A 15,264-nucleotide genomic window follows, 5' to 3' on the forward strand; every position below is an offset into this window, starting at 1 on the left:
GTCTTGAACTAAATATTATTCGAGTCTTGAACTAAATATTATTCGAGTCTTGAACTAAATATTATTCGAGTCTTGAACTAAATATTATTCGAGTCTTGAACTAAATATTATTCGAGTCTTGAACTAAATATTATTCGAGTCTTGAACTAAATATTATTCGAGTCTTGAACTAAATATTATTCGAGTCTTGAACTAAATATTATTCGAGTCTTGAACTAAATATTATTCGAGTCTTGAACTAAATATATAAAAATATTATTTGAGTGAGTCTACATTTTTAAAAAATTTTGCCTCTTTCAAACACTGCGCTAAGGTCTCCAAATCAGTTGGATAGCCAGAAAGTTGAAAATCAATCTACATAGAAGATCTGATGGAGGTAAAGGAGAGGAAGGAAATGTAGTACGATCCATACATTAGCAGCTCTGCTCCAGTCGGAGACCAAATTTTGTAGTAGAGACTGCAGGTCTAATTATACAGTTAAGGCAGGTGGCCTGAAAACCGGAGACCAAATCTTCAGTTGGTGGCCCAAGGCTCAGAGGCTAAAATCTCCCAGTGGAGACGGGTGGACGGAAGACTGGAGACTCAATATTCTCAGTGGAAACTGGAGCGTGGAGACAAAAATTCCGGCGGAGGCTGAAGACCAAATTTGCCAATGCAGTCCGGAGACCAAAAGTTTTCCCAATCTATGGTACGATCAAAGCTACGCCTAAGTGGGTATTTGGACCAGAAATACCTTCCCTTTGCTATGGGTGCGTTTTACTACTCAAAAAAGGCCCAGCGCTGAGCATCGGATGAAAAAAAGTTGTTGTACAGGGTTTTCCAATTTCCAGTTTTGAAATCAGACGGCAAAATTGCACTACAGCGGCCTCATGTAATTTCGTGTTTTTTTTTGGTGGAGAATGTAGCACTTGACGCGTAGATTACGAAACTAATTTTTTTTGGGGCCGCAAATGATAATTAAATTAATTAACTTAATGTTAAAAATGTACTAATTTTAGGGAATTACCGTGTTTTTGTATTTTTGGGTGGCGGAGAATGTAGCACTTGACGCGTAGATTACGAAACTAATTTTTTTGGGGCCGCAAATGATAATTAAATTAATTAACTTAATGTTAAAAATGTACTAATGTTAGGGAATTACCGTGTTTTTGTATTTTTGGGTGGCGGAGAATGTAGCACTTGACGCGTAGATTACGAAACTAATTTTTTTTGGGCCGCAAATGATAATTAAATTAATTAACTTAATGTTAAAAATGTACTAATGTTAGGGAATTACAGTGTTTTTGTATTTTTGGGTGGCGGAGAATGTAGCACTTGACGCGTAGATTACGAAACAATTTTTTTTTGGGCTGCAAATGATAATTAAATTAATTAACTTTATGTTAAAAATGAACTAATTTAGGGAATTACCGTGGTTTTGTATTTTTGGGTGGCGGAGAATGTAGCACTTGACGCGTTACTAAACTCCCCGTATTGGCGCCTGACGGCGCCGCGCACTCGCTTCGCTCAAGCGCTGGGGGCGCGCAGCGCCTCCCCAACCCCATACTAAAAAAAGCGATGGGCCATCTATAACGCGACCTAGAGGACAGTACCAAGCCTTACGCATCAAGTATGTACTTTTAATCTCAACCATTAACAAAGTGGCCCAATAATAGAAAACACCGAGAAAATTAACAAAAACTGTAAAAGATTTGATAAAGTACGGGAATATCACTTTGTGGCCCAAAAATACAAAACACCGAGAAAATGAACAAAAACTGTAACTGATTTTATACAAAAAGGGAATATCACGTGGAATTCATTAGGACACCGAAACTGTGTTGCCGGCGAACACACGACGGAAATAAGTACAACAAAACACGTGCAAATGCCCAAAAAATAGAAATTTAAAATTACATTAAAAAATTAAATAATCATTTGCGGCCAAAATCTACGTGACAAGGTCTATCAGGCGCAACCAAAATTAATATAAAATTCAATGAAAATGAGAAATTTTTAAAATTAAAAAAATTAAGTTAAACAATTAAATAATCATTTGCGGCCAAAATAAAAATTACCCTCGACATCCACGTGACAATGTCTATCATACGCAACGAAAATTAATATAAAATTCAATGAAAATGAGAAATTTTTTAAATTAAAAAAATTAAATTAAACAATTAAATACTCATTTGCGGTCAAAATAAAAAATACCCTCGGCATCTACGTGATAAGGTCTATCAGGCGCAACCAAAATTAATATTAAATTCAATGAAAATGAGAAATTTTTAAAATTAAAAAAATTTTAAACAATTAAATAATCATTTGCGGTCAAAATAAAAAATACCCTCGGCATCTACGTGATAAGGTCTATCAGGCGCAACCAAAATTAATATTAAATTCAATGAAAATGAGAAATTTTTAAAATTAAAAAAATTAAGTTAAACAATTAAATAATCATTTGCGGCCAAAATAAAAAATACCCTCGACATCTACGTGACAAGGTCTATCAGGCGCAACCAAAATTAATATCAAATTCGATGAGGCCGCTGTACTACACTTCACCCAATCAGACTTCCAATCAAATTCTTTTTCGTGCTCGTGCGCAAAGCACATAGTGAAATTTTTGGTCATGGAATACATAACTATTACATTGAAGGATGGTCTAATTAAATCTTCTTCAATCTTCTTCAATCTCGTCATCATTAAAAAGGTCATTTATAAGCAAAATAGCAATTTTTCTTTTAGATTATCAGCTTCCGCCATCTTATCTATTCGCTGAAAACATAATCAGAAAAATCAAACCGTACAACAACCTGCAGCGCGTCACGATGGGTTTAAATAAAATTTATCTTTTAAAATGTCGTACAACAACCTCTGATATGACGCAGCTCAGCTCTGAAGCAACGCTGAAAAGGAATAAAATAAAATTAGCTCCATTCAGCCAGAATTTCTTTGTTTCTCTACTTAAAACTTTTTTGATTTTCAACCAAAAATAAACTGCTTTCTGAAGAGTTGAAATACTGAATGGGTAGTCTTCCATTTTTAGCTTTTACATTTATTTCTTACCTAATAAAATATATTAACAAGCTTCTATAAAATAGACATCTAATAATGTTAGCAATGTTCGATATTTTTGTTCGTCGTGATTTCTACTGCACAAAAAAATCTCTCAAGTCACTTCGTCGGTCCAAAAACCTGATTATTAAGCCTTGGTTTTCAAAATTTATATTGCGGCTTATTATTAAAGACCCTCCAAAGGTATGACGGCCCAAATATAACATATTTATCAAATACTAGCCAAACATTACCACATCGTGTTCTAAATAATCCGTATACGCGTAAATTCAAGCCATCACCGACACAATTAAAAGAAACCAAAGAATATTAAATATTCCAGTTGCATTGAAGAAGGCTACGAGACTTCTGTTTTAATACACTCTGTTGTCTTTGCAATATCATTTCTGCCTGGCAACGCTGCTCCCAGCAATAAGCCCCATTGAATTAATCGCGGATAAGGGGTCAATTTTTGGCACTTGGAATAGCTCAGGGCTGAGTGGGTCTGAGAAGAACGCGAGCCCGGTGAAGAGTTTGAGGCGTGAGCGGGACGGGGGGGGGGACAAATGCGGTCTGCCCATCCACCGGATTAATCAGGGCGAGATATGTGTAACGGCCACGCCAACGGGGGGATACGTGGGGACATCAGATTATTTATTTGTATACCCCAGTTCCGCTAGGCATTACTGGGGTGTAGAAATATTTTATAGTGTTTCATACATGTACACTCTTAAAAAAAAATTAAAAAGAAATGTCATCATGATACCCTGGTAAAAACGAGCCACAGCCAAGAAGGCATGTCCTGAGAATACGGTTATGATTAGTGATTAGTTAAGTTAGTAACTAAAACACAGCTAAGGCCGAAGCCTAAGTCAAACTGACCTTAGCGCATTTATTATATGTCTCATAAGGACATCGAGGTAACCTAGTTTGTCTATAGTTGACATACTGTCACACTCTGTCCTAGGGACGAGATGACTAGTTTGTGGACAATCCAAGATATAGTGACTAGGCGTGCCTGCATCTGACCCACAGACACAAGCAGCACTAGCCACATGTCCTAACTTATGCAGATATTCAGGGAATTTACCATGTCCACTGAGCATCTGAGTAGTATAGTAATTCGGGTTGAGCGCATTATCGCCAACCTTAGGAACATAGTTCCTGGTAACTTCACCTTTGGGACAGGGGTGGGGACAGCCGTGGCGGATGTATTCCGACCACCCGTTGGGGGATTGGTGGTCGTCCTCACACGGCCATCCACCAACTCTGCCTCCCAGACGCTTGGGAATACAGGAGTACGCCACTACTTTTTTTTTAGAGAGTCACACGATATGGTGTTGGCTAGCGCCTTAGACACCAATACAACAAATAAACGTCACAGACAATAGCGGCACCAACGTTAGAAGCGCTGAAGGGATCGCAAAAATCCCGACAGCAGGCGGAAGTATCCCGGGCGGGAGCTACTTTCCGGAAGAGCGGAGAACGATAATAGAGAGTTCAGGGTGTTTCCAAAGGAAGGGGGTAAGCCAACCCCCCGAAAAGCGTTCCGAAACTCCAAGCGAGAAACCGATGAACCGGGGCAGAATAAAGCAAAATGAGCCAGATCTCCCTCTACCTGGCAAAGCGGACAAAGGGAGGAGGAGCGTACACCGAAGCGACACAAAACCACGGGAACCGGAAAACGATCAACACGAGCCAACGACAGTAGGCGTTCCCGGGGCCTGACCAAATGGCAGCCCCAGACCAACGAACGGGCCGGAAAGTCCTGCAAGGAGAAGAGGAAACGGCCCGTCGGAGCATCAGCCCAAGCGCTCCGCCACATCCGGAGAAGCGCAGACGAGCACCGGCGACGAATAGTAAGAGTATCTGGAGGCGGGACATACAGAGGAGCCACTGCATCAGTGGAGGTGGCTTTAGCAAGGGCATCCACCTGCTCATTGGGACCGATACCCACATGGGAAGGCGTCCACAAGAGACGATAGCGGACAGAAGTGTGGGAGAGGAATTTCCCAAATAGTGTTTGGACCAACGGGTCAGCAGAAGAGTTGTCCGCTAAAGTATATAGGGCGGAGAGAGAATCGGAACATAAGATCGCCGTGTAAATTGCATGGTCAAGAAGCCATAAAGGGCACACAACTCGATCCTAGAAATAGCCAAATGAGAGGGGCACCGAAAACTCCGGCTAACATCCAGACTAGGAATGACAAAGGCGAACCCTCCGGAAGCAGAGAACGGGACAAGGGAGCCATCGGTATAGACAAGACACCACTCCCGAGGGAAGGGAATCGAGATGACAGTAAAAGGCCGATGCCAGAGAGTGAGCAGTGTAGTCCGATTTGGGCCCAGGCAACCACTGCACATCCAGAACAAAAGGCGCCCAGGCGGTGTGTCCACCGGCCACGAGGGGCAAAGTGGCTGCGGAACTACGCTATCAAACAGGTCGTTCAGATCCCACCTCTGCGCCAGATGAGTGACAGAGTCCCGGAGCGAGATATAAGGTAGATCTTGCCCACGAAGCCAACCCTGAGCCAAGTGAGAAGGCGGGGCGCGAAGGCAATACAAAGCGTACTGCAAACACTGAGAAGCCCTACGAAGGGATAACGGGGGAACATACGCTTCGATTTCCATAGACGAGACTACCGTCGAACGAGGTACTCCCAAGATCAGTCGCAACGCAGCATTTTGTATCGCGACCAGGCGCCGGAGAACGGAGGGCGCCGCAGTGCTGTAAACAACCGCTGCATAGTCAAGGAGGCTGCGGATCAGAGCGGAATATAGGAGGCGCAAGGTGGCCTGGTCCGGGCCCCCACAATAGCACAAAGGAGAGACAGACGCCGTAGACAGCGGGAACGCAAGTCTTCAACATAGGGACGCCACGTGAAACGACTATAAAAATGACGCCCAAGTAGCGGAACTGGCACCTGAAAGGGAGGGCGGTACCAGCAATACTCAAGGGACCCACTTCGGAGATATCACGCTTCTTCGAGAAGCACATACAGAGACATTTGTCAGGCAACAGAGAAAATCCTAAGGCGTGTAAATATGAGGCAGCGCTCTGCAGAGCTTCCTGCATGTCCCTACGCAACAGCGTCAAGGAAAATCCAGGCAAGAATAAAACTATATCGTCAGCATAAATGGCAATACTTGTACCATCCGGGAGTGCAGTTGGGAGGTCATCAAGAAGCAAACTAAAAAGGAGAGGGCTAAGAACCGCCCCCTGAGGCACCCCTCGGGTGACGTCATAGGCGGGGAACAGGGAACCTCCGAGACGGAAGCGAGACGACCGATCAGTCAAATTTGAAATGAAAAACCGAAGGTAATGCTCTGAGAGACCTAACATCGAAAGTTTAAGCAAGAGATGACAATGCCGTACACTACCAAACGCGTCCCGAATGTCTAAAAAGACTGCCAGGCAAGCACCCTTAAGGGAGACGGAGTGGCGAGCGGTGTGAAAAAGGTACATCAAATTATCCGTTCCCCGGCGACCACGTCTGAAGCCAGACTGAAACTGTCTGTAGCCTCTAAGTACCAGTCCAGCCGAACCTTGATGAGGTGTTCAAAAAGTTTTCCAAGCACGGAGAGCAAGGTAATCGGACGATAGGATGACGGCAGGCCAGGGTCCTTTCCAGGTTTAAGGAACGCCAGCACCACCCCCGATTTCCTACGAGAGGGCATATAGGCCGTACTCCAGCATAAGTTATAAAGAGAGAGCAGGGCGTCTTGCGCTTGCGAAGGGAGATTCCGCAACAGCAACGTCATAATCATATCCTCACCTGGGGCAGTATTCTTCAGACGTCGAAGGGCAGCAGAAAACTCAGAGGGGCTAAACGACCGTTCAGGAGTGGCCACGTCCGCGACCACCGGAGGCGGGCGAGGAACATCCGCCGAAGCGGTCTGAGCATAATGATTAGCTAAAGTGGCCGCGGCCGAAGCCGCTGAACTAACCCGGACACCATCCTGGGCAAGGGGTAGAATAGAGGGCTGAGGACCAGAGGCACCCTTAAACCAGCGAACCTTATGCCAAAGGACTGGAAGAGGGGAGGTACTGGACATGGTAGAACAAAACGAACGCCAGGAGCGGCGCCGAGCCTCACGGACGAGACACTTGGCTTGGGCCGTTAGACGGCGAGCTAAAATGAGGTCAGCATCTCTACGAGAACGGATGGCCCGACGACGAGCGGCAGCAGCCGAGCGAAGAGCGCGCTTACACGCCGTCGACCACCAGGGAGGAGGGCGAGGACAACCAGACGGAGAAGTACCCCCGCAGCGGGGAACAGCTTGTTCCGCTACCCCAATCAAAGTACAAGTGAACCAATGTACCGCCTGTTCCGGCTCCAAAGTCAACAGCTGGGACCAATCAACGTCGTGGAGAAGCGAACGATACTTGACCCAGTCGGCCCCAGAAAAATCCCAACGCAAAGGCGTGGAGATAGGAGGAGAATCGACCTCCCCCAAAGTAACACAAATTGGATATGGTCGCTACCCGAAGCTGGTAAGAGCTTCCAGGAAGAGCGAGGGTGAGATCACTGCTGACAAACGTGAGATCAATAGCAGAGTCTCTTTGGCCATGGTGACCAAGACGGGTAAGAGAACCATCATTGAGGAGCACCATAGTATCCTGGGCCATATACCAATCAATCAAAATATTACCCGCCAAATCGTCCTGAGAATCGCCCCAAAAAGAGTTATGGGCGTTGAAATCGCCGAAAACACAGTAAGTGCCAGTCAAAAGAGGAGTCAGTGCCTTGTAATCTGTAGCCGGGACTGCCCCATGGATATTGTAAATATTGACGAAGGTGCACCAGCCAAACGACAGATGGACCCTAACCGCTATCACCTCTAAAGACTGAAGGGATGGGCAGGCCAAGCGATACTGGGGGAAAAGATGATTAACCAGAAGCGCCACACCACCATGGCTTCGCTGCCGGCGATCCTGACGGTAAACTTGATACACACCTAGGCTCAAATTCGACCGAGATGCGCTATGAAGTTTCTTGGAGACCCACCACGGTAGGCAATTCCTCGAGGATAAGATTAGCCAGTGCCCCGAAATGCGAACCAACACCCGCCACGTTCCATTGCAACAAAGAAAGGGAAGACCGTGCCATAGTTTAGCATAAAGACCGGCCGCCGACCCACTCGGGGAGGAACCGATCGGAAACAGAACCGCATTGAGTTCATTCCATAGAAGCGTACGTACCTCATGGAGAGGGGCACAAATGCTTATCAGCACAGGCAGCAATGTGCGAGGGATGCCACGATTGATCACCCGTCGGCGCATTCACCTTGAGGACATCACCCAGAAATGAAATGAGAGTCGACAGAAAAGCCGGAAGAATAGAGGCTGCTCCCGGAGGAGCCTCTGGAGACACACGTGAAGAGACTGAAGGAGGTACGTGAGGTCCAGAGGCGGGCGGAAGAACAGGAAAATTAGCGTCATTAACCTAAGGAGCCGGCGGGCGCGACGAAACCACCGAGGCATACGACGCAAGGGCCCTAGCCTCAGGGAACGAAACCCGACGCTCAGATTGTATACGTTTAATGTCCATTTCCTTCATGAAAACGGGACATGAGCGGGAAGTGCCAGAGTGAGTACCATCACAGTGGACGCAATGGAAAGTAGCCGTGCAACCAGCACACTCATTTGAGCCCCCCCATCGGGAGCAACGGCGTGACGATCGACAATTACGCACTGAATGACCATAGCGGAGACATTGACGGCATTGCAAAGGCCGTTCCTCGAAATGGAGGACCGCAAAACGCTGGCTGAATAGATAGACAAAATCGGGAATGGCCGTAGCCGAGGAAAAGCCCAGAAGAACAAGCTTACTAGTAGCGCCAAGCCGGCGGATTTCCGAAGGGGAGCCGTGCTCTTCGATTTGCAATTCAGAGGACAAATCGTCCTGAGAGTAGGACAATGGAACGCCAATAATTTTACGCCGAAATAAGCGAGGGGAAGCCTCGGAAGCCACGGCGAAAATCAGGTCCCCAATCGTAGAAGGAAGCGCGAGGATGGCTTTTCGCTGGTCTTCATCAAAAGGAAGAACAGAAACACGGCCACCAGAAAGAACACGAATATCAGAAACCTTACCCACTTTGGCAGTGACAAATGCAGCACAAATCTCTCTCGGAATAATTTCGGCAGAACTGGAGGATTGAACTGACAATATGACTTGATGTATAGGGGGAATCTCGTCAACCTCTATAGCCTCGTCAGAAAGCACTGTTGATAGAAGCCGGGAGTGAAGCGGGAAAATAGTAGATTTCTTCTTCGGTGGGGGCGATTGAGACGGCGATTTGCGAAACTTGCCCTTCCCCATGGCGCGATAAACCCACCCCCTTCGGGGCAAAGGAAAAAGAGAAGCCAAAAAACAAATAAAAATAGGCAGGAACACAGATAGAACAAAAAGAAATTAATAAAACGTACGAACTGTTATCTTCTCGCACCGGCCGTGACTCTGTGCAAAGGTCTAGTGAATAAGAACGGCCTAAGCCTAAAGAAAACAAGCTGAGCTAAAAGGGAACAACGGAGAAAAACACGCAACGAACTGACCACTAGCGCAGTCAAAATGCGCAGTACGCCACTAATCCCGACATATTCCTACTTAACACCTCTGTAGCACTGTAAAAGCGGGTTAATATTTGGACCCGCGGCTAGAGGCGCCACTAGTAACACAGCTCAAGCTAGGGGAAAATTTTGACCAGCGTCGAGATGGAGCCACAATCGGTATGCAAGTTGAGACCTATAGTAAGCGAAGCGTATATATAGTCTTTGATTTGAACAACGCCTTAGTTAATAGAATTTTTAGTTGTATTTCCGGTATTTTATACCCCAAAATTTCTACTAAAAAGTTAGAGTTGGAGAAATGAGAAGTTGGTGTTATCAAAAGTAAATAGACATTAACAGAAAGTCTTGGATTCGAATCGTTTCGTACCTTCCCCAATGGATTCCATCTAATCTGAGATGCACACCCCTAGTTTCCGCCACCCCAAAAGAGCCATCCAATCAAAACGGTTAAAAAAATTCGAAATTTTCGATGAGAATTTGTGAAATTAGCCCCTCCGATACTAGCGCTCCGGGCGCGACAAAGTGTAACCTCTTCAGGTTGTCTGCTTTTTTTTATTCTATTTTGATTCTACGTCAGAGGATTCGCGATGCCGTGTAAAAAAACTGCAGCTCATCTGCTATTAATGCCTAAAAACCAAGCAAATCAGTGAAATTTTTACATTCAGGAATTGTTTACCGTCGGAGTATAAACCGAGTTTGTTAAAAGTAATGAGAAACATAATGATATTATAAAATAAAGTGAACCGTTAGACTTAGGTCTTGGCTTAGAGACGGTATCAATATTTTTCTTTTAATAAATCAAATTGTGATAGCATATCTTGAATAATTTCCTCCATACTTCCATTGTCTATCATGTATTGCATGGCCTCCTTTCTTTTTCCAAGTTAATCAAGTTTAAAAAAATCGTCTGTAGCGTAATTTTTCATTAAATCTAAAAGTTTAGTTGAAGTTGAACTTTCCATGTTGGCGCAAACTTTCTTTCTATCGCGGAAAACGACGTTTCTGAAATCGGATTTCACATGTACCTCGCGCAATGCCCAAATTTATAGCGATACGCGAGGGGGGTCGGCACCGCCAAGAAGGGATAAAGTAGTTTCTCAGTTTTGATGGCGCTGGCCTTGGTGAGAATCCAAGACTTTCTGTTTATGTCTATTAACTTTTGGTGTTATGAGCTGCTCAATTCTCCAACTGCTCGTTACACCCACATGACTCCTCAAGACACGAGGAGTTGGTGTAATGAGCAGTTGGCGTGATGGGCATTTTGTAGTTGGAGAAATGATCCTTCACCCACTATCCAACCTATGAGATTTCTATGATCAGTGCTTGAGGCTTTCTTACAAAAAAGGGTGGAAATTGTAAATACAAATGAAATGACAGCTAGTAATCCTTGACGCTTTTTAGAGAGTTTTCAAGGGGGAGAAAAAATATCACGAAGAACTCTTCTCAAGAGAAGAATTCCTTCTTAAACATTTGACGCATCACAGGGCTGGGTCAACAAAATTCTAAGAATTCTTCTCTTGAAAGCGAGAATTATCACTTCTAAAAAAATTTTAACAGCCCTTCTCACCGGAAGTTACATAATCTTTGAGAATTCTCACTTGGTTCTAGCGAATTCTAACGGGGAGAAAATGTTCCATTTCGACGCACCCTGGCTGCAACTCGGAATCTCAGATTAACCTAGAAGAAAAATGGCGACTCCCAACAATGGCCAAATTGTTGATGACTTCGAAAATTCTTTTCAAGTAGATATTGTTTCTTAAACTTCCATATTTAAAATTTCATTTATTTTCTGAACTCCTACAGGCATGTTTAGCAGCACTGACAAATCCCGATTATTTTAGCGTAAGAGATTCGGAGGAAATAAAGACCGGTAGGCATGTGGGCCTTGGTTAAATTGACAAGGTTCTATTTACAACCTTTTTTAAATAGGTGTTGAACAAACCATTCAAAGGTTTTTAGATTTGGCTAAACAAATGGAATGTTTCTTTCTACAGAAACGGTTGTTATTGTCAGTACAAAAACCAGAACAAATCATTCTTGAAGTAATCATTAACACTTTTCTTTTTCTTATGAAAGTTATTACAATTAAATAATTTATAGGATATTAATGAACTGAAAAATGAACTAACGCGAAAAGATCAACTTTTCCAAAAATACTATGAAAAAGTAAGCCAATGGCAAGCGTTACTGTCTGATGTATCAGGTTCACCAGTTCCTAGGCCAGCCCCTCAAACCCCAAATTCAGTATTACTGGGACCACCTCAGGGTCCACCACAAGGACCACCACCTCAAATTCAAATGGCCCAACAACCACCCCAAAACCCTCCGCAACAAATGCAGCATCATATGCCTCCACCTCAACCAAACCAAGGTATGCCACCTGGTATGGCAATGCAAATGCAACAACCAGGTATGGCGCAACCCCCACAACCACAAATGATGCCTGGACCACACATGGGAGCTCATATGCAACCTCAAGGTGGCCTTCAAGGGCCTTTGGCTTATTTGGAAAGAACTACTTCAAATATCGGCATGCCTGACAATAGGCGTTAACTTTTATGATTCATTTCACTGTCTTTTAAAGTCCGTTTATAGTTGTAAAAAAAATAAATAAGTCAAATACCTTTACAAAATGCTTTCTTTATTTAAACATGGCCCAAAAATCTGGATTTACCATCCATATTTAGAAAACCTCTGTACAAATTCTACTAAAGTAGGCATTGGCCAACCTGTAATTAAAAATGAGGAAAAATTAATTCCTATAAATTTTGAATAACATATCACAATTATACCAGTCATTCCTTTGCACATATAAGGCACTTCGCCTTTATTTTCCTTGACACCAGATATATCTAAATGCATCCAATTATCACTAGTCACAAATTCCTTTAAGAAAAAATGTAATTTAATACAGGTGTAGAATAATATGAGATATAAATACCTACTCTAAGAAATGCAGCAGCTGTGCAAGCTCCACCCTGTCTGGTATATTTCCCAATATTATTAACATCAGCTAAGTGTGACTCTGTCACTGTCTTGCTTTGAGTAATGTTTAAAGAGAGGCATTCTCCAAATTCTGTCCCCAGTTACTGTTCCGACTTGTTGCATTATCATCCACAACTTTGAGGAATTAGTAAATTCACCAGCAGCGGCTGGACCCAATGCAATGCCAATGGCTCCTGTCAGAGTTGCTAAGTCAATCAGCGCCTTTGGCTCAAATTTGTGGGCATAGCAAAGAGCGTTAGCTAAGATAATACGACCCTCCGCATCAGTATTATCAACCTAAAGTTAAAACTCATTTATAATTCATTTGAAAAAATAATGTTTTTAGATATTTCTACTTGTATAGTTTTCCCATTCATGGCAGTCACGACATCACCAGGTTTGTTAGCTGTACCACTTGGCATATTTTCACACAATGGAATCAAGCCAACAATATTAATTGGGCATTTCAATGAAGCCAAGGTAAATATGGTACCAACCACACAAGCAGCACCTGGTTCAGAAGAAAATTTACAGAGGAGAAAACATATATATTAATTTAGAAGAAAGCAATTTAGAGGAAAAATTGTGGGAAATATTTTTTTAATTTTGTATATATACTGGACCTCTAATAAATTTTATTTTAACTTGATAATAGCCATATAGGGCCCTTATAAAAGAGCACTTCACACCCACGTATTTATAAATAAAATTTTAATTGATAATCCCTGTAACCAAAAGTGGATATATCCACTTTTGCTGTAACTCTTCTTTTCAAGTCATTTAAAAATTAAAATGAAAGAAATTTAACTCCCATATCAGCTCGCATCAGATTCATACCCAAAGATGGTTTAATTGATATTCCCCCACTGAAAAATTTTAAAACAAAAGAGTAGCTTTGAAGCGACTCTCACAGAGACCTTTTAAATATATAGACAACAAAAACCTATCAAAGGTAATTCCTTTTCCAACAATCACCAACGGTTTCTCTTCTTTATTCCTGCCATTATAAGCTATTTCCCAAAAATACTGGTGATTCTTGTGCACCTTTCGCCACACTTAAAAATGATCCCATTTTTCATGCTCAGCCCATTCTTTATCTCTAAGGAACAAAATCAGATGGAAAATCTATAAATGAAGTATGAGAATTATTATTTCATACCTAACAGTGACGAAAACTCCCAAAGGTGTAAGCAAATCAGTTGCATTCTTGGCAAATATAGTAGGCATCATAAGATTAGCAGGAGTTTCTGTAAGTCGACGAGCAATATTTTGACCCACTGCTTTAATCAAGCCATTTTGAAAACTGCCTTGACTGAATTAAGTGAAAAAATTACTGGAAATGTGAATAATGTTGCTGAATTAAAAAATTACTTGCTTTCCGGATTAAATAACTATAGTTTAACTTTTGGCTTTTTGGTAGATTTATTTTTGAGTTCGTCATAAGCAAATAAGCTCAAGGAAGCACCTTCAGTAGCAGCTAAACAATAAACATATAAAAAAAATTGTACTAATAGTATAAATAATACAGTTTAAAAATAAAATACTTTCCACATCACCACAGTCATCTATACGGATAACTTCAGCCCCACAATCTTTCAGTTGTTTAGTGCCAACTATATAAACAATTATTAATTTTTTCTTTCAATCCTGGAAAAAAAAACATACTTCCTAATGCAACACGGATATTTTCCCTTTTCTCTTCAAGTTCTTCTCATTATAGCTAGCATTAGATGGTCCCAAACCAATTACAGAAACGCAAAAATGCTCATCCTCAAGCCCATAAAAGATCTTGCTTTTTCCTATGGGAATGGATGGTCCAGCACTAAAATTTATAAAACAATTTCCATGTAATTTACACAATATTTCCATGAAGAAATAAATGTATCTCACGTTTTAATACAGCGAAGTAGCCTGCCATTGGTTTTTTCATTGTAAAATTTGGCATTTGGTGTCATCTGCTGCAGATGATGGAAAATCTCATTTCCATTCTTATTATCCAATTCATATGTTCCAAGTACTAAACCTCGTTTCTTTTGTTAAAAATGTGGTAACATTGACTAATTAAGGTTAATTTGATTGAAAAGCTTTCAAATTATGAAATATTACCATGGATATGACTTATATTTTTGCAAGATTGGCGCGGGAAAGAAGATATGGACCCTTTGGCGCTGGTGACTGATAAGGTTTGACTAGGCGCTTCAATAAAACATCTTCAAAGAAATTGCAAAGAAATAGTATTTCTGCGATACAGGACCTATAGGATAGTGTTTATATAGTGCTTGTTGAAATAAAGGAAACGATACGGTATGGTAAAGCTTTCTGATTGAATGTTTTAATGAAGCGTTTACCCACTTCCGGCACGTGACCTCCGAAAAATCGACCTCCATCGGTCGCTGCCACCTAGGGCAGCAAACCAGGGTTTTTTGAGGTGAACAAACACAGCACGGTCAGCACCTCACACAAGGAAAACGCAACCCATAGAAATCTCATAGGTAACTAGAATGCTGCCGCCTACGGCCGAGCTTGACGCCAGTTCGCCTTGAACCTTCAGCCAATGAGAGGCCGTAGAGTGGTTCCGCGAAGGAGGATAATAATCCTCCTTGGATCCGCTACTATAGCGGGAGATAGGTGACGTCATTCTCTCTGGTGACATTAAATTCTTGGCAGAACCA

At 42.5% G+C, this 15,264-nt stretch overlaps 1 protein-coding gene and 1 pseudogene across 2 annotated transcripts; one reads left to right on the top strand and one right to left on the bottom strand.

Annotated features, from left to right (window-relative positions):
* Positions 1–11,261: 11,261 nt before the first annotated feature.
* On the top strand, positions 11,262–12,287 carry MED28 (mediator complex subunit 28). The gene is made up of 4 exons (XM_090173676.1): positions 11,262–11,349; positions 11,411–11,477; positions 11,537–11,649; positions 11,708–12,287. The coding sequence occupies exons 1-4, from the start codon at positions 11,296–11,298 to the stop codon at positions 12,158–12,160; spliced, it is 687 nt and encodes a 228-aa protein (XP_090029802.1). The 5' UTR covers positions 11,262–11,295; the 3' UTR covers positions 12,161–12,287.
* LOC149948619 (cytosol aminopeptidase-like) lies at positions 12,232–14,940 on the bottom strand (annotated as a pseudogene). Its single transcript, XR_016480675.1, has 11 exons — positions 14,699–14,940; positions 14,483–14,622; positions 14,258–14,414; positions 14,137–14,205; positions 13,964–14,069; positions 13,752–13,904; positions 13,510–13,691; positions 12,949–13,103; positions 12,553–12,889; positions 12,400–12,493; positions 12,232–12,336 (listed from the first exon to the last, which is right to left on the bottom strand). The product of XR_016480675.1 is annotated as a cytosol aminopeptidase-like (transcript).
* Between the last annotated feature and the right edge of the window lie 324 nt (positions 14,941–15,264).

The sequence above is a fragment of the Leiobunum rupestre genome, chromosome 4, assembly GCF_980474605.1.
Source record: "Leiobunum rupestre chromosome 4, qqLeiRupe1.1.hap1, whole genome shotgun sequence".
Lineage (NCBI taxonomy): Eukaryota > Metazoa > Arthropoda > Arachnida > Opiliones > Sclerosomatidae > Leiobunum > Leiobunum rupestre.